The sequence below is a fragment of the Ranitomeya variabilis genome, chromosome 2 (assembly GCF_051348905.1).
Source record: "Ranitomeya variabilis isolate aRanVar5 chromosome 2, aRanVar5.hap1, whole genome shotgun sequence".
In the NCBI taxonomy this organism is placed as follows: Eukaryota; Metazoa; Chordata; class Amphibia; order Anura; family Dendrobatidae; genus Ranitomeya; species Ranitomeya variabilis.
The window spans coordinates 927,973,537-927,991,299 of NC_135233.1; the positions used below are offsets into that span (position 1 = coordinate 927,973,537).

A 17,763-nucleotide genomic window follows, 5' to 3' on the forward strand; every position below is an offset into this window, starting at 1 on the left:
AGAGCAAAGGCTGGCCAATAATGTATTAGAAGCTAAAGATGCACTCTAAAGGCCCTTTTCAGGACTCTGAATTAAATAAAAAATAATAAATCTTAAAAAGTTAAATTTAAGTCTGTGTGAAAGTGCATTGGAAGTTAATGAACTTAGAAACCTGTTCCCCATTCAACACACTGTACTGGTGTAGGTATGGTTATGCTGTAAAAAAATTATCAAAAATGCGCATACCATAATTTATACACTTGGGACATTCAAAAATGAGTATGGCATACAATGAGGGATTACAAAAACATATACCAGTACAATATACCACCAGTTTCACTGTAGAGATGCAGAAGTATGAAACAGTTTTCTTCACGCCTATGCAGAACACCATTGTGTGTGTGTGTGTGTGTGTGTGTGTGTGTGTGTGTGTGTGTGTGTGTGTGTATGTGTGTATGTGTGTATGTGTGTATGTGTGTGTGTATGTATGTATGTATGTATGTATGTATGTATGTATGTATGTATGTATGTATGTATGTATGTATGTATATATGTGTATATATATATATATATATATATATATATATATATATATATATATATATATATATATATATATATATATATATATACACACACACTCTCACCGCAAAATCCTTTTCTCCAAGCCATTCATTGGGGGACACAGACCGTGTGACCGTGGGTGTATGCTGCTGCCACTAGGAGGCTGACACTAAGTGAAAGCAAAGAAAGTTAGCTCCTCCCCTGCAGTATACACCCACCTGCTGGCTCTCAGCTAGCCAGTTCGGTGCAAAAGCAGTAGGAGATCAATAACATATGAGCGTATAAGCATGTCACATTACATATGAGAGTATAGCATGTCAAATTATAAAACAAGCACAAACTAATAATAGGTAGGGAGCTGTGTCCCCCAATGAATGGCTCGGAGAAAAGGATTTTACGGTGAGTACACAAAAATCCCTATTTCTCCTTTGCCTCATTGGGGGGGACAGACCGTGGGACGTCCCAAAGCAGTCCCTGGGTGGGGACAACATGAGATCAGGCCGGTGTAACCGCTACTTAGAAGTGCGTCACTGCGGCCTGCAGAGTCCGCCTGCCCAGACTCACATCTGTGGAAGTGTGGGAATTATAGTGCTTCAAGAATGCATGCGGACTGGAGGAATTTGCAAGCTTGCGGCCGTGCTTGCCGACGTCTGGTGTCTAGAGCCCACAGACAGGAAGATAGGCTGACATCTAGCACGGAAGGACTCCTGGATGGTGAAAAGAATCCACCAGGCTAACATGGCTGATGAAACGGCTAAACCCTTCCTGTGACCGTCAGGAAGCCGTCTTACCATGGAGAAGCCCAAGTAAAGTGTCCAACCTTCGGAAGGACGCCGTCCTCTATACGTACCCACTCGGAGCACTCACTTCTTCCAGATTATGGAGAACCCATTCTGTTTTGTGGACTGGAGCCGAAAGAGATGAGAGAAGGACGATGCCTCTGCGACAGTGGGAATACAATACCACTTTGCTAATGAGGGAAGGAGATGGCCTGAGGGAGACCTTGCCTTGATGGTAATAAGGAAAAAAGTCTGAAAGAACAGAGCGGCGAGCTCTATAGACTCATCAGGATGACAGGAACGCCGAGAAAAAAGGGGGAGCGACCTTGCCTGATAGTAAAGTCTGTCCGAATCAAAAAAGGAGTCTACTATAAGATTCCCGGGACCATTAAGGTCCCACAGATCTAACGGTACGTGGTAGGGAAGAACTACAGGTGAAGACTCCCTGCTAGAAATTCCATATTAGCAGTTTTGTCGCAATAAGATGGAAAAATACTAGTACGGCAAGCGAGAGAACCTGACATTGTCAGTGCGGGTCTCCCGGGAACACTGGGGCCCTTCCTGCTTCCAAAAAGATCTCAGAAGTAGTGGAAGAGGGGTTATGGAAATTGGTACCATGGAAGAACAGAGCCTCACTGTGATGGTCTTGGATCTCGAGGTCAAACCATGAACTGGAGTACATTGGTGTTCAATTTGAACGCCATCCGACCTACATCTGGAGTACTCCAGTGAAGGCAGATCTGATGGAAGGCTTCCGAGTGAAGTTCCCACTCACTTGAGGAGAAACCCTGACGGCTGAATATGTCTGCCGCCCAGTGCTCTACTCCAGGGATATGTACTGCTGAGATCACCGAGTGATAGATCTCGGCCCATCAGAGTGCGAGGTACCTCGGCCATGGTGCTTGACTGTGGGTACCTGCTAGATGGTTGACGTATGGCGCAGCCGTGGCATTATCCAATTGAAGATGGATGGTTGACCCACCTGAAGGCAGTGAACCTGCTGTAGGATTAGCCGTACCGTTCGGATCCTCAGAGCAATGATCGGGAGAAGAAGACTGGCATTGGTATTCCCTAATAACCATTGGACCAGGAGAAGGCTCTGGATGAGGAAGGAGCTCTGAGACTACCCTTTGAAAGCCTGACTTGACTTGCAGAAAACGAGCGGAGCGAAAGAAACTGCTTCCATTGTCGTCTTTTCCCCCCGAACCCTCCTAGCGAATTGAATGAACCAAGGGAATGAGTGATCAAGTGCACGAGCTCCCTGTTGAAGGGCCACGACCTTGACTCGAGAGAGGATTACCATCCTTCTTGTGCAGGATCATCCTCAAAAAGGAGCTGCTGGGCTGGGAATGAGGAAAAACTTGTCTAAGTTTAGCTGCTAGCCCAAGTGAGAGGGTATTGCAAGTGATATAGACGACTCAGCGTAGTCCTGGAAGAGCGGCTAGAAAGTCGACCCGAATAGGGCAGGACGACCATGCTTCTAGGGTGCAAGAGGCACATGACAACCGCTAGGACCCTTGCGACCACTCTGGTAGCCAGGCCGAAGGGCAAGGTCGTGACTTGAAAATGCTGGTCATGAATGGAAGGCGAAGGGATTAGTGTAGAGGGGAAAAATAGGAATGTGAGGGTAAAAATCCCAAATGTCGATGGATGCCAGAAACTCCACATTTTTCTGTTGAAGTAATGGCTGAGCGGAGTAACTCCATCTGAAAAAGGGAGGACCTTGTCAAAGGTTGTTAGAAGTTTGAGGTCCAGGATCGGTCTTACTTTTCATTCCCCCTTTTTGGAACCAAGATCCCTTAGATCTAGACTGTCCTGGACAACGCTTCCACTGCTGGTTGGGTCTGTAGAAAAGAAACGATCCCTTGTTAATCTCCCGCTCAGAAGATTTGATTGGCCAGCTGTACTGTTTTCGGGGAAAGGTTACTTGTGTGAATCGAAGTAGTTAAGGTCTCTGACCAGGAGACTATTGGTCCAGCAACCCATGAGACGACTAAGGAAGGGTAGAGTGCTGAACCCGAAGCCACAAGACGGAACAAACCAGATTTGCTATCCGACCGTCTGTGATATTTTAATTGATGATACATCGGGCAGGGACACTGGTAGGTATACCACAAGAAATTCTACCCGGTTAGTCTGCCAAGTGGCAGAATGCGGGGCTGCATCCAGCAGATCAGGAAAAAAAAACAGTCTCTTGCCATCGTCGTGCAGAGTAGAAAATTAGGAACCCTCGATCCACCATCCTCTTAACAGGGAGGAATCGTCCGCTTTCTTGCATCAGCCGCTAAATAGTGGTGATACAAAGGAGGGTGCTCGGACGCCAGGGCAGGTTGTCTGGCGATAGGCCTGGATGCAGAAGAGGATACATTGAGGCGACACTGCATGTGCTCGTCTGTTGATGGTGTGTGTGTGTGTGGGGGGGAAAAAAATCGGTGCCCTTTAAAGGACCCGTCGCCCACAAAAATCAGACCAGGTATGGCATCCCACGTAGAGGCTTCTGTCCAGGGAACCGCTCGTCAATTTGTTGATGATATAAATAGGCGAGTCCCTCTTTTTCTGAAGCTCTGGCAATCCAAGGCAATATCTGATCCATTTTCAGAGCGTTCTCAACAAATCATAGGGGAGAAATCAGGAAATGAAAACTTCCGTTTTCACGACGCCTGTACATTTTTCTAGAATACTTGCGGCCCCTGCTAGCCGATGGCTCCCATTGTAGGAGAGGGACCATGTATATCGGTCCTGCGAGCACTCCGAGCCACGGAGGGTTCACAGAGGGATTCAATCTCTTGGTCAGAGAAGCCATGGGTTGCGGTTAGTGACAAAGTCCACTGAGGGGGACTAGGTATTCTGAGAGAACTGGGATCAGCGGCGGAGGGCTCCCGAGCTCAGTTAGGGTGACCAGGTTCGGATTGAACATGTGCCCTTAAGACCAGTGAATACTGGTCATGCGCCTTTAAGACTAGGGAAAACTGGTCGTGCGCCTTTAAGACCAGGGACTACTGGTCTTGTGCCTTTAGGGGGGCATACTGTTTATGTGCCTTTAAATGGTCATGTGCCTTTAAGAACCAGGGCCTGCTGGTCATGTGCCTCTAAGACCAGGGCATACTGGTCATGTGCCTTTAAGACCAGGTCACACTGGTCATGTGCCTTTAAGACCAGGGCATGCTGGTCATGTACCTTTAAGACCAGGGCATACTGGTCATGTGCTTTTAAGACCAGGGCATACTGGTCATGCGCTTTTAAGATCAGGGCATACTGGTCATGTGCTTTTAAGACCAGGGCATACTGGCCATGTGCGTAAGACCAGGGGCATACTGGTCACATGCCTTCAAGACCAGGGGATACTGGTCACGTGCCTTTAAGACCAGGGCATACTGGTCATGTGCTTTAAGACCAGGGCATACTGGCCACGTGCCTTTAAGACCAGGGCATGCTTGTCATATGCCTTTAAGACCGGGGCATTTTTCAAGGATTACGCCAGAGGTGAAGCCCCTTGAGGGGAACTAGGTACTCTGAGAAGAGCTGGGATCGGCGGCGGCGGAGGGCTCCTGAGCTCACTGGAACTAAGTACTCTGGGAAAGGAGACAGGCTTCTGGCTGGTTGTGACTTAAAGAGCAGAGAATGCTGGAATGTACCCCTTTTAAACTAGGGAACCTTTAAGACCAGGGAATGCTGGTTGTGTGTTTTTATAAAGCCAGGGAAAACTGGACATGTACCTATAAGCCCAGTGACTACTGGGCATGCGTCTTTAAGACCAGGGAATGCGGTCATGTACCCTTAAGGCCCGTGCCTTTAAGACCGGAGCTTGCTGGACAACCAGAGATTACAGGTCTTAAGTATTAAAAAAAGGGAACGCTAGTCCCTTTATGCTGCCGGGATGCGTGCGGGGGAGAGGTGCGGAGGGAGGATTCTCCTTACCGAGATTCTGAGTCCCCCGTCTGGAATAGCGCTGTCTTCAGCGCTGAGTACTGCCGGTGCGATGCAGCAGCCACTTCCGGATGAGCTTGTGTCCGGAAGTGGCAGGAGGATGAAGATGGCCGCCGAGAATAGAGTTCTCGTCCTGAATGAGAGGCGCCTGAATAGGGGGGGCGGAGCCTGAAGTGTGGCCTAGCATGGGCTGGAGTTCCAGGTTGCGGCCTACACAAACCCGAAGCCGGGGGCTAAATTTTTGCAGCCAGCCGGCGCCGAACGAGGGAAAAAAACTGCCAGATGCGCAGAGCCCTCCAACCGCTCGAGTCCCAGCACTTACCCCAGTATGCAGCTCTGTTCTGCAGGTCAGAAGGTAGAAAAAGATCCTGTGCTGTTGCTGCTGTTTGGACGGTGCAGGGATAAGAAAAGTCCTCAATCCATCGTCCCTTTAGCAGGGAGGAGGAGAGGAACCGTCTGCCTCCTTGTACCATCCGCTCTTAATACTGGTGGTGCAGTGGGGGCTGCTCGGACGCCACGCTGTAGAGTGCCTCTGAACAGCCGAGGGTAAAACCTGGTGGGCAGGGCTGATTGTCCGGCAATAGGCCTGGCTGCAGAAGAGGATACTGGAGGTGACACACCAGTGCTCATCTGATATTGGAGGGGGGAGATCGGTGCCCTTGAAGGCAGTGGCTTCCCACGTCGCAGGAGAGGATACGGAGAGGTAAAACTCCCGTGCTCGCCTGTTGGTTCGGGGGAGATCGGAACATGAAAGAATCAGTCGCCCCCTTCGTCCGTTGTTTTTAAAAGGTAAAAGTAAAATGAGTTCTTTGGGTCTGAATAGCAGACCAGTCCGTGTGCCTCCTACGGACACTAAGCAAGAACTGGTTAGCTGAGAGCCAGCAGGAGGGTGTATACTGCAGGGGAGGAGCTAACTTTCTTTGTTTTCACTTAGTGTCAGCCTCCTAGTGGCAGCAGCATACACCCACGGTCACACGGTCTGTGTCCCCCAATGAGGCGAAGGAGAAATATATATATATATATATATATATATATATATATTTTTATATCAGAAACATTCATTGGTAGCTTTTTAAACTACTGCTGCAATTTACCTGTCTGCAGTCTTGATTGACACTTGAGCTTTTGTTGTTGAGGACACACATTCATCCATCTCCTTGTTAATCTTATCCAGTTTATCTTGCTGCGCTTTCAACTTGTGGTTGTTAATATCAACTATAAGTTTGTGAAGTCTCTTTACTTCAGTTTCTACTTTCATAGCCTTTCCAGACGCATTCTCAAATTCTTTAAATTAAAAAAAAGAAATCAGAGGCTGACATATATAAAGCAACAAAATTAATGCAAAGTAATACTCAAATATTTTCATTACAATATGTGAAAATTCTACTTAACAGGGAACCGGTCACCCCCAGAAACAATGCATCTTGTTATACACTGTGTGCAGAATTATTAGGCAAGTTGTATTTTAGAGGATTATTTAGATTATTGATCAACAACTATGTTCTCAATCCACCCAGAAGACTCAACTATCAAAGCTTAATATTTTTGGAAGTTGGAGTGGGTTTTTTTTAGATTTGGCTATCTTAGGAGGATATCTGTTTGAGCAGGTAACTATTAGTGCAGATTCTGACCTGTGTTTTCTGCCAAGAAATTCAGAATCTGCAAAGAAAATTCCACAGTCAAATCTGCAACGTGCGCATATAGCCTTACTGTGCAGAATTATTAGGCAACTTAATAAAAACCAAATGTTCCTATCTCACTTGTTTATTTTCACCAGGTAAACCAATATAACTGCACAAAATTTATAAATAAACATTTTTGACATGCAAAAACAAAACAAAAAAAAATTAGTGACCAATATAGCCACCTTTATGACGACACTCAACAGCTTTCCATCCATAGATTCTGTCAGTTGCTTGATCTGTTTACGCTCAACATTGCGTGCAGCAGCCACCACAGCCTCCCAGACACTGTTCCGAGAGGTGTACTGTTTTCCCTCCCTGTAGATCTCACATTTTATGAGGGACCACAGGTTCTCTATGGGATCCAGATCAGGTGAACAAGGGGGCCATGTCATTATTTTTCCTTCTTTGAGACCTTTACTAGCCAGCCACGCTGTGGAGTACTTGGAGGCATGTGATGGAGCATTGTCCTGCAAGAAAATCATGTTTTTCTTGAACGATACCGTCTTCTTCCTGCACCACTGCTAGAATAAGTTGTCTTCCAGAAACTGGCAGTAGGTCTGGGAGTTGAGCTTCACTCCATCCTCAACCCTCGCAAAGGTCCCACAAGATCATCTTTGATGATACCAGCCCATACCAGTACCCCACCACCACCTTGCTGCCGTCTGAGTTGGAGTGGAGCTCTCTGCCCTTTACAGATCCAGCCTCTGGCCCATCAAGAGTCACTCATTTAATCAGTCCATAAAACCTTTGAAAAGTCGGTCTTAAGATAAAACGTCAAGAATTGGCCAAGAAATATCTTATGTTTTTTTGTTCAAAGGTGGTCGTTTTTCAGCCTTCCTTACCCATGATCCTGAGTATCGCATACCTTATGCTTTTTGTTACTCCAGTAACGTTGCAGCTCTGAAATATGGCAAGACTGGTGGCAAATGGCATCTTGGCAGCTTCACGCTTGATTTTCCTCAATTCATGGGCAGTTATTTTGCGACTTTTGCCCTACACGCTTCTTGCGACCCTATTGGCTATTTGCCATGAAACGCTTGATTATTTGGTGACCACACTTCAAAAGTTTTGCAATTTCAAGACTGCTGCATCCCTCTGCAAGACATCTCACTATTTTGGACTTTTCAGAGACCGTCAAATCTCTCTTCTGACCCATTTTGCCAAAGGAAAGGAAGTTGCCTAATAATTAAGCACACCTTATATAGGGTTTTGATGTAGTTAGAGGACACCCCTCCTCATTACAGAGATGCACATCGCCTGATTTACTTAATTGGTAGTTGGCTCTCAAGCCTGAACAGCTTGGAGTAGGACAACATGTATAAAAAGTATCATGTGATCGAAATACAACTTGTCTAATAATTCTGCACACAGTGTAAATGGATAATTTATAAGTAAATAGCATTTAAGGAGTAAAAGTTGCCTTATTTTCATGTGTACTATTGATTTATGGGAAAAAAAAAGTGAAAATACGAATGTTTGCAGTAAGCCTTATCAGAGAAATCTACTGCCTTATCCTGGATTGATTATTCATTCTTAAATTTACAGGTCTTTCAGTGAACACAGAACTTCTCATTACTGAGACAGGAGATAACATTCATTTCAGGAGAACTTGCAGCAGAATTTGTCCGCCTTTTGCTCTTCTACTCTTTCCCACTCCCCTCTGCAGCTACATGTAGAAAATGTTATATTCTTCCTGAAGCCACTTGCTTCCAGTCATCAGAGAGGTGCAGGGGGATGTAACAGTCACTGCTCACACAGTGAGCACTGTGTTATTACTTTCCAGCAAATTGACTGACAGTCAGCTCAGCACACACGTTGTACACAAATATCTCAAAGCAGGCTGTAAATCAATGGGGATTGATTACAGCCACCAAATAGTGAGCGGTAACTAAGTTTTAAATCCTCCTGCAGACACTGCCCGAGTAGGAGTGTCAGACATTTAAAATGTTATTACGACTATATCTGCAAGTAGCTTTTTTTTTTGTTAACAGGTTCACTTTAAAAGTATTTCCATCTCCTAAAATTCACATACACATTTCAGCACACCTACACATATACATAAACTTACAGATCAGACTCAAACCACATAGAATTACAGAGGTTCTTGACCAAGAATATGCTAGCAAACCTATGGCCAACATAAATACCTTTTCGAAATGTTTCCAATGCTTTTTCCATCTGACTTTGCTGCTTTTTGTCTGGTGCAGTCGTTGTTACATTGACCTCAAACTCTTTAACTTGTGCTTTCAGGTGTACTTCTTGTTCAGAAAGACTCTGAAAAGTATCAATAATGTCACACTTCGTAGACTTTAATTTTAAAAAGGAGTTGTCCACCACTACTGACAACCCCTTCTTAACCCCTTAGTGACGGAGCCAAATTTTTGAAATCTGACCAGTGTCACTTTATGCGGTGGTAACTCTGGAAGGCTTCAACAAATCCCAGTAATTTTGAGACTGTTTTTTCGTGACACATTATACTTTATGATAATGGTAAATTTAGGTCGATATGTTTTGTGTTTATTTATAAAAAATATCAGAAATTTAAAAAAAAAATGTTAAAAAATAGCAATTTGTAAACTTTGGATGATTATCCCTTTAATCTAGATAGTCATACCACAGCAAAATATTAATAAATAACATTTCCCACATGTCGGCTTTACATCAGTACCATTTGTAAAATGGTTTTTATTTTGTTAGCATTTTAGGAGGTTTAAAAATGTAGCAGTAATTTTTCATTTTTTCAAGAAAATGTACAAAATTTATTTTTTTAGGGCTTATCCATATTTGAAGTGCCTTTAGGGATTCCATTTATTGGGAAACCCCCAAAAGTTATACCATTTTAAAAAACGCATCTCCTGACATACTGAAAACTGCAGTCAGGTAGTTTTTTAACCCTTCAGGTGCTTTTCAGGAATTAATGCAAAGTGGCATGACAGAAATGAAAAAGTGTATTTTTACCACCTCAATGCCTCTAACTTCTAAACAGATTACTAGAGCTGTCAGACTAAGGCCGCTATTTGGTCGTGAATTGCCATGGCAAACATCAGGACCACAAAATCGTGATCTGAGGGCACCAATTGGGATAAAGAAGAAGCCCCCACACTCTGTTAACCATTTATAATGATGTAGTCACTATTGACAGCAGCATCTAAGGGGTTAAACAGATTTGGACGGTGCAAACACTGATCGTGGCTGATACAGCAAGTTGTCAGCTATAGTGTACAACCGGCAGCTGCTGGATTGTCACCTGTATGGGGAGGCTATTCTCTTATATCTCAGGTCAGTTAAAAGACGTATTGGCTGTCATTAAGGGGTTAATCCCCATGTTTCCACCCAAAAAAGTAATAACACCTACACTCACCTCTGGTGCTGGCTCTCTTGGAGAGCGCATGACATTATTATGTCACTTCATTCCTCTGATCAATCAGCGCTGGCTTCACTCTCTCCTTCTACTGATGCAATGGACATCTGGAGGAAGTGAGAGCTGTAGCTGCTCTCACTGCTTCAGATTTGTCTGAAGGAAGGGAAAGTGAAGCCAGCACTGATTGGCTGATTGAATGACGCAAGAAAAACCTACTAGCCTTGGGAGAGTCAGTGCCAAAACTACAGGACCAGCAACGGAAGAGAGTATAAGTATTACTTCACTGGGGTGGGGTTGTGGAGATGTAGGGTTTGAGAAGGGGTTTGCCCAAGTAGCAGACAACCCTTTTAATGACTAATATAATGGCAAAATATTCCACTAATCTACACACTTGCTCATAGTCATGAAACTCTTGGCACAATTTCATAAACCCACCCCACGAGGTACCCATGCAATAACAGGGAGAACAAACAATATGTTTTGAGATTTAAATGCAGGATGTTAGCTATTACTATCAAACCAACATGCTGCCTCATTTTCCATATTTACCTGCAGATTGGCAGTGTACTTCTGAAATGTATTTTTCATCTCTCTGGTTGAAGGACGCAGTTTAGCCAGCTCTTCCTCAAGATGTACCTTGCGATCTTGTATAGCTGTAGCTTTCTCAGTGTCTGACTTAAGCTTAGCCTCCATCTTTTGAAACTAAGACACATTTTTTCTAATGTAAATGTGTTTTATTAAATTAAGATCACGCAATATAAACATTTGGATGACAAATTCTAACCTGTTCCTCTGAAAATTCAACAACGACAGAATTTCCCATTCTACCTTTCATCACTTTGCCACCACCGCCAGTCATTGTACCTGGGAAATAGCCATAAAACCCATTTATTTCATGCCATGCTTTTAAAAGATTCCAAGGTTTCTTAACAACATCTTTTTAAACTTTAAATATGTAAAGATAAACAACAGACTTCCTCAGAAATCACAAGGATTCAATCAACTACTTAGGCTTTGAAAAATTAGTAGAAAGACAAAATTACCTGACTGCTCTATTATCTGGCCTTGTAAAGTCACCACTCTCCATCTCCTGTCTTTCTGAAAGGCTACTCGGGTTGCCTGATCCAAATTATCTGCAACAAGTGTATCCCTTAAAGCAAAGTAGAAAGCTGGTCTTATGTGATCGTCTTTAACTTTCACCATGTCAAACAAGCGAGGAATGTTCTCTGGAGTCTGAATAGCATTTATTTTTTTTTCCCAAACCTTCATCTACAAAATAAAAATTATTCATTAATTTATAATGCAGAAGTGAATGGAAACGTTCTTCCTTTATTTTACAGGTTAATGCTACCTTGTCTAAGCCGATGAATGTTGCTACGCCAACATTTTGTTTCTTTAGGAAATTAACACACTCTTGTGCTGTATCAATAGTATCCACAACAATATTATCAAGGGCTCCACATGAGGATGAAATGGCAACATCATATTTTTCATTAATTGCTCCAAGGTCACCCTAGTGGAAAATTATTAATAATTAGTTGAAAGACAAACAGCAGACCATTGAAAGTTAAGGTGATATGGGCAATAACAAAAGTAAAACACAACCTTATAAAAAGTTGGATTAACCCCTTCACGCGGCAGCCCTTTTTCTTTTTTGTTTGTTTTTCGCTCCCCTTCTTCCCAGAGCCATAACTTTTACTTTTCCATCAATGTGGCAATGTGAGGGCTTGTTTTTTTGTGGGACGAGTTGTACTTTTGAACGACACCATTGGTTTTACCATATCATGTACTTGGAATTTTTTTCCCGTTTTCAAGTGCGGTGAAATTGCAAAAAAGTACAATTCCACAACTTTTTTAGTTTCTTTTTACCATGTTCACCAAATGCTAAAACTGCCATTATGATTCTCCAAGTTATTATGAGATCGTAGATACCCAACATGTAAAGGTTGTTTATTTAAATGGTGAAAAAAAACCAACGTTTGTTAAAAAAATAAATAAATGAACGAAAATAAAAAATTTCATTTTCATAGACCTGTAGCGTCTCCAGTTATCGTGATCTGTGGCTGGGCGAGTGCTTATTTTTTTGCAAGCTGAGCTGATGTTTTTAATGATATAATTTCGATGTGGATACGACCTTTTGATCACCGTTATCGGATTTTAATGCAATGTTGGCGACCAAAAAAAAAAAAAAAAAAAAAGTAATTCTGGCGTTCTGACCTTTTTTCGCTACGCCATTTACCAATCAAATTAATTTTTTTTTATATCTTGATAGGTCGGACGATTTTGAACGTGGCAATACCAAATGTGTGTATTTTTAATTATTTTATTTTGAATGGGGCGAATGGGGAGGTGATTTGAACTTTTTTATTTTAAGATTTTTAAAAAACTATTTTAAAACCTATTTTGTTTACTTTTCACTCGCTTCATGACTTGCTATGAGAGCCGACCCCGGGTTATGTCCAAAACAGTTGACATGTGCCAGGTAAGATGCAAGCTCAGCACCAGAGCCCACATCAAAGGGAGACACGACATGCGCTGCACATGTACATGGTAAGTTTTTGACGCATTGTCCTAGACCGGGAGGGGGGAGCAGCTCCTTTTGCATTGAATTATGAGTGTTCTAAAAATAATAGAAGTGCACTGAGCATCTCATCTTTGCGGGTTATGAAGGCAGGGACAATGCAAACTTTATTTTTTGCTTTGTATCTCCCCCTTTTGCTGATCTGAATAAATTGTCAATTCAATATTACTAATTGAGGGTATGTAAATACATACTAACACTGTCCAATCAGTGCTGAGTGTAGGGCCACAGCCATTAGACATGGGGATGGTAACACCCAGCTGTTATGAATAATTTAAGTGTCTAGCAGGAATAATAGGGAGATGACAACAGAGTTATAGGAAAAGATACTCAAATTATTTCATGTGAATACATGTATCCACTAAAACATTCAACTTATAAAAGCTGACAGAGCCTCTTTAAATTGTGTATGTGAGCACTTGCTACAGGGAACAGACCTACATTACATCTAGAATAGCAAGGAAATAATTTAAACGGCTCACAGTGACACCACAAGCAATAGAAACATACCAATCTCCCATAGATGCCTGGGATTTTTCCCATTTTTTTCTGCTGAATCAGAGCATCAAGGACTTTTCCTCTACTGCGATTTGCAGACAAAGAACTTCTTGCTTCTTCGACTTTTTGACGTATGACTTTGACTTCATTCTTTACAGCCAATTCTTCTTGTACAAGTGATTCAAGCTCACTCTCTTTCTGTAATTATACATTTAGCAAGAATAAATATCAAGTCAGAATACAAATTCAGACCCTAATCATGTTAAAGAAAAATTAATGACATTTTCTAAGTAAAAAAATGACAGTCACTATGTGCCCATGTTCAGAAACGTATGCAGAATTTTCCTGAGCAAATCCGGACTCCTTTCGCAGGAAATCCGCTCGCGTTTTTTGCGTTTTTTTTTCCCCAGAGGTTCTCAATGCAATAATATAGTGGCAAATCCGCAGATTTTCCGCAAAATTAATGATATGCTGCGGTTTTTTTTGCGGAAAAAAAAGCAGCATGGGCACAAAAATTGCAGAATGCATTAAAATGATGGGATGCTTAATGTAAGCGGTTTTTAAGCGTTTTTACAGCGGAAAACTGCCGAAAAAAGTGAAAACACTCAAAAAATCCTGAATGTGTGCACATAGCCTTATAGATACTTAAAAGGGGTTGTCTGGTCCTAACCGATAAGTCTGCAGTCACGCTATGTGACTGCAAACTTATGAATCCCCCCAGCGCATGCACTGGGGGATTCACTGGTTTCTGACCCAGGAATAAGGGGTATGTAGGAGTTATACACGACAAAGGACATGGCCTTGCTCCATACGCTTGCATTGAGCAGAGGTTGCGCCCCGTTTAGAGGGTGAGGCCTCGCTCGATACAAGTGTATGGAGATTGAGGCCGTGCCCACTGGCTGGGGGTTTGTATAACCCATACATACCTTATGGACCCAGGTCTGAAACCGACGAATCCCCACAGCGCACTGTGCGTGCGCTTCGGGAATTCATAAGGTTGCAGTCACAAAGTGACTGCAGACTTATCAGTTTGGACCAGACAACCCCTTTAAAAATTATTGGAACTTTCCAGCAGATTTGTAGTTGCTTACAAACATACCTTTCCAAGTTCTTCCTCTGATTTTGGAAGCCTTATGTCCAAATCTTTGATTGCGGTTTTTCTTTCTTTCAGTGTGGATGAAGCAATGTTTAATGCTTCCTTAGCCTTGTTAAGCTGGGACAATGCTGTATTATGATGGCTCAAATAAATGTCCAGCTCAGACTGCGCAACATCCATCTTTGAACGGGTTTCGTTCACACTCTTGTTCAGCTCCATCAGTTCTCTCTCTTTTACCTACATGGCAACAATGTGGATTAAAACAAACATTAAAACAGTGGTCATTTGAGAAGTAGCCATTAAGAGAAAAAAATTAAAACGTTATTACTATCTTAGCAATTTATCACTTAACCACTGCTGAGACTCCCAAGTATAAGGATAAGTGACATTTGAGTATTTGCTGATGAATTTTCTGCACCAAAAAGTGTTGGTAAGAAAAATACAACATAGTCTATGCACTTTGACACATTGCGTTTTTTTCCTATTTATTTGAATAGGTGGAAAACACTGCAAATCGCTGAAAGAAATGACATGCTACCAATTAGAAAAAAATGCTCTGATTGTTCTAAACCACAAGGAAAAAATAAGCAGCATGTGCCTGACATTTCAGACATTACAGCGACTAGCAGCTGTAATCGCAGCAAAAGGTGGCGCAACAAAATATTAAGTTAAAGGGGCCGAATAATATTGCATGCCCCACTTTTCAGTTTTTGAATTTCCACAAAAATGTAAAAATAACCAATACATTTCGTTCAACTTCACGATTGTGTTGTGTTCCACTTGTTGTTGATTCTTCACCAAAAATTTACATTTGGTATATTTATGTTTCAAGCACGATATGTGGGAAAAGGTTGAAAAGTTCCAGGGGCCGAATACTTTCACAAGGCATGCATGCATGTATATATATGTGTATATCTATCTATCTATATATATATCTCTATCTCCATACATACACATGCACCGTATACAAGCCAAGTTTTTCAGCCTTTTTTTGTCCCAGAAGATTTTGGGGGAGGGGCAGGTCACAGGAGGCAGGCTAAAGCCTGTGCCCGCTGCTAAAGAGAAATTAATATTAAGTGCGCTGGCAATGAATATTCATTTCTCTTAGGCTTCTTTTACACTTACCGTGGTCTTGCGACCGCAATAGATTTCTATGAGGCCACAAAAACGGGCCGCAATAATTCTACGTAGCGCCGTACGGCCGTATTTACGGACATGGCCCACAATGAAAATCAATGGAGCAGCAAAAACAACGGAAACTTGTTTTTGCGGTGCACCGTGACTTCCGGTTTTGCAGAACGCAGTTTTTTCCCCCAATACTATTCCAATGGAATGGAAACCCGAAAAACGTTGATATGCAAGATTTTTGTGGTTCGATATTGCGGCAGACTGTGAAAATTGCGGCAATATGGCCCGCAAAAAAACAAGTAAATGTAAAAGCCTTCTATAGCGTGCATAGTTACGGCCGCCGGCTTGCAGCAGCTGCCGGGCTATAACGGGTGCCTGCTCATTAAGGTAATAAATATTCACCTCTGTCCACTCCCATAGGCGTAGAGAGGTGAATATTTATTACCTTAATGAGCGGGGACACGTGATCGCTAGGCCGCAGATGCTGTGATTTTATTATTTTCACAGCTCAATGTTATAAACTTCCGTGAAGCACATGGGGTTCAAGGTGCCCACCACACATCTAAATACATTCCCACATCAGGGGCTCTCCAAATGGGACATGACGTCCCCTAATGATTCCAGGAAATTTTACATTCAAAGAGTCAAATCACGCTCCTTCCCTTTTGACCTTCACAGTGCGCTCAAACAGTGGTTTGCTCCCTCATATGGGGTATAGACGTACTTAGGAGAAATTGCACAACAAATTGCATGGCGTAATTTCTCCTGTTACCCTCATGAAAATGCAACATTTGGGGTTACAAATATATTTGTGGGGAAAAAGGTGATTTTTTTTTTTTTTTTTAATTCTCACAGCTCAACATTATAAACGTCTGTGAAGCACCTGAGGATTCAATGTGCTCACCACACATCTAGGTCAGTTCCCCAAGTGGTCTAGCTTCCAAAATGCTGTCACTTGTGGGGGATTTTCACTCTTTAGGCACATCAGAGGTTCTCCAAATGCAGCATAGCATCCACCAGTTCCAACAAATTTTACATTCAAAAAGTCAAATGGCACTCCTTCCCTTCCGATTCCGAGCTCTGCAGTGCGCCCAAAGAGTTTTTTTTTTTTTTGTTACTCATATGGGTATCTGCATGCTCAGGAGAAATTACACAAAACAAATTTTGGGGTCCAGTTTTTCCCTGTTACCCTTAACAAAATAAAAAAAACTTGGATCTGAAGTAAATTGGTCATTTTTTTCCACATTCCAAAAATTCCTGTGAAGTACCTGAAGGGTTAATAAACCACAGAATGAAAATATATATATATATATATATATATATATATATATATATATATATATATATATATATATATATATATATATATATATATATATATATATATATATATCTATATCACACACACACACACACACATACATACATATATATACACATATACCGTATATATATCATGAATTATGCCTGGACAGAAAGCAAAGCATTAAGTTACTTATTGGCATTTTTCGAAGGCCCATGACAGCACCGCGGGAGAGGGGATCCGCACTTTAGGAACAGGAAACCTACTGATACGCATGCGCCCCCTGACGAAGGGTTCCGAAACGCGCGTCGGGGCGGACACCTGGACGCTGCTGCTGCCTGTTACAAGATCTCCAGGGTGATGTACTTATTTATTGCTTTTTCTGCCCTATTTAAAGCCTTGCTCTATGTTTATGTTCATATTAATGTTTACTAACTAATAGGTTATATTGTGATATTACTCTATGGCTGTGGGTTAGTTTGTAGATGGGCCTTTGAGCCATTGGCTATGTAACCCTGTTGGCAATAATTGACCCTTAAATGTATATGGTGACACCAATACATCTATTTACTTCGGGTCAGCAGCTGTTGTTTCCGGGTGTCTTTATCCGTTACTTGCTTTTAATTTATTATTTGGGTGACTATGTTGTCACCATTGCCTTCTGAAATTTGCACTTTAATAAAGCAATTTTATATAAAGACAAAGTTATCTCTTTGGATTTCTTTTCCTTTTTTTGCTTTCATATGTAAACATTATATACAATTATATATTAAAAAACATCTCGTTTTAACTGTAAACTAATTGTCACATGTGAAACTTTTTAAACAATTAAGTGCAGCCCCCACGTAAAAGGGAGGGGAAC

The 17,763-nt window shown here is 42.2% G+C and overlaps 1 protein-coding gene across 2 annotated transcripts in view; it reads right to left on the reverse strand.

Annotated features, from left to right (window-relative positions):
• The window catches only part of SMC4 (structural maintenance of chromosomes 4), a 142,876-nt gene that overhangs the window by 37,335 nt on the left and 87,778 nt on the right, over positions 1–17,763 (reverse strand). For both annotated transcript variants that reach the window (XM_077290648.1, XM_077290649.1), the window contains exons 11-18: positions 14,474–14,707; positions 13,387–13,572; positions 11,647–11,808; positions 11,339–11,564; positions 11,080–11,159; positions 10,845–10,997; positions 9,082–9,208; positions 6,344–6,533 (exon numbers count right to left, since the gene is read on the reverse strand). In XM_077290648.1, the coding sequence (XP_077146763.1) occupies positions 6,344–6,533; positions 9,082–9,208; positions 10,845–10,997; positions 11,080–11,159; positions 11,339–11,564; positions 11,647–11,808; positions 13,387–13,572; positions 14,474–14,707 (1,358 nt within the window). The remainder of the gene's footprint in view (positions 1–6,343; positions 6,534–9,081; positions 9,209–10,844; positions 10,998–11,079; positions 11,160–11,338; positions 11,565–11,646; positions 11,809–13,386; positions 13,573–14,473; positions 14,708–17,763) is intronic.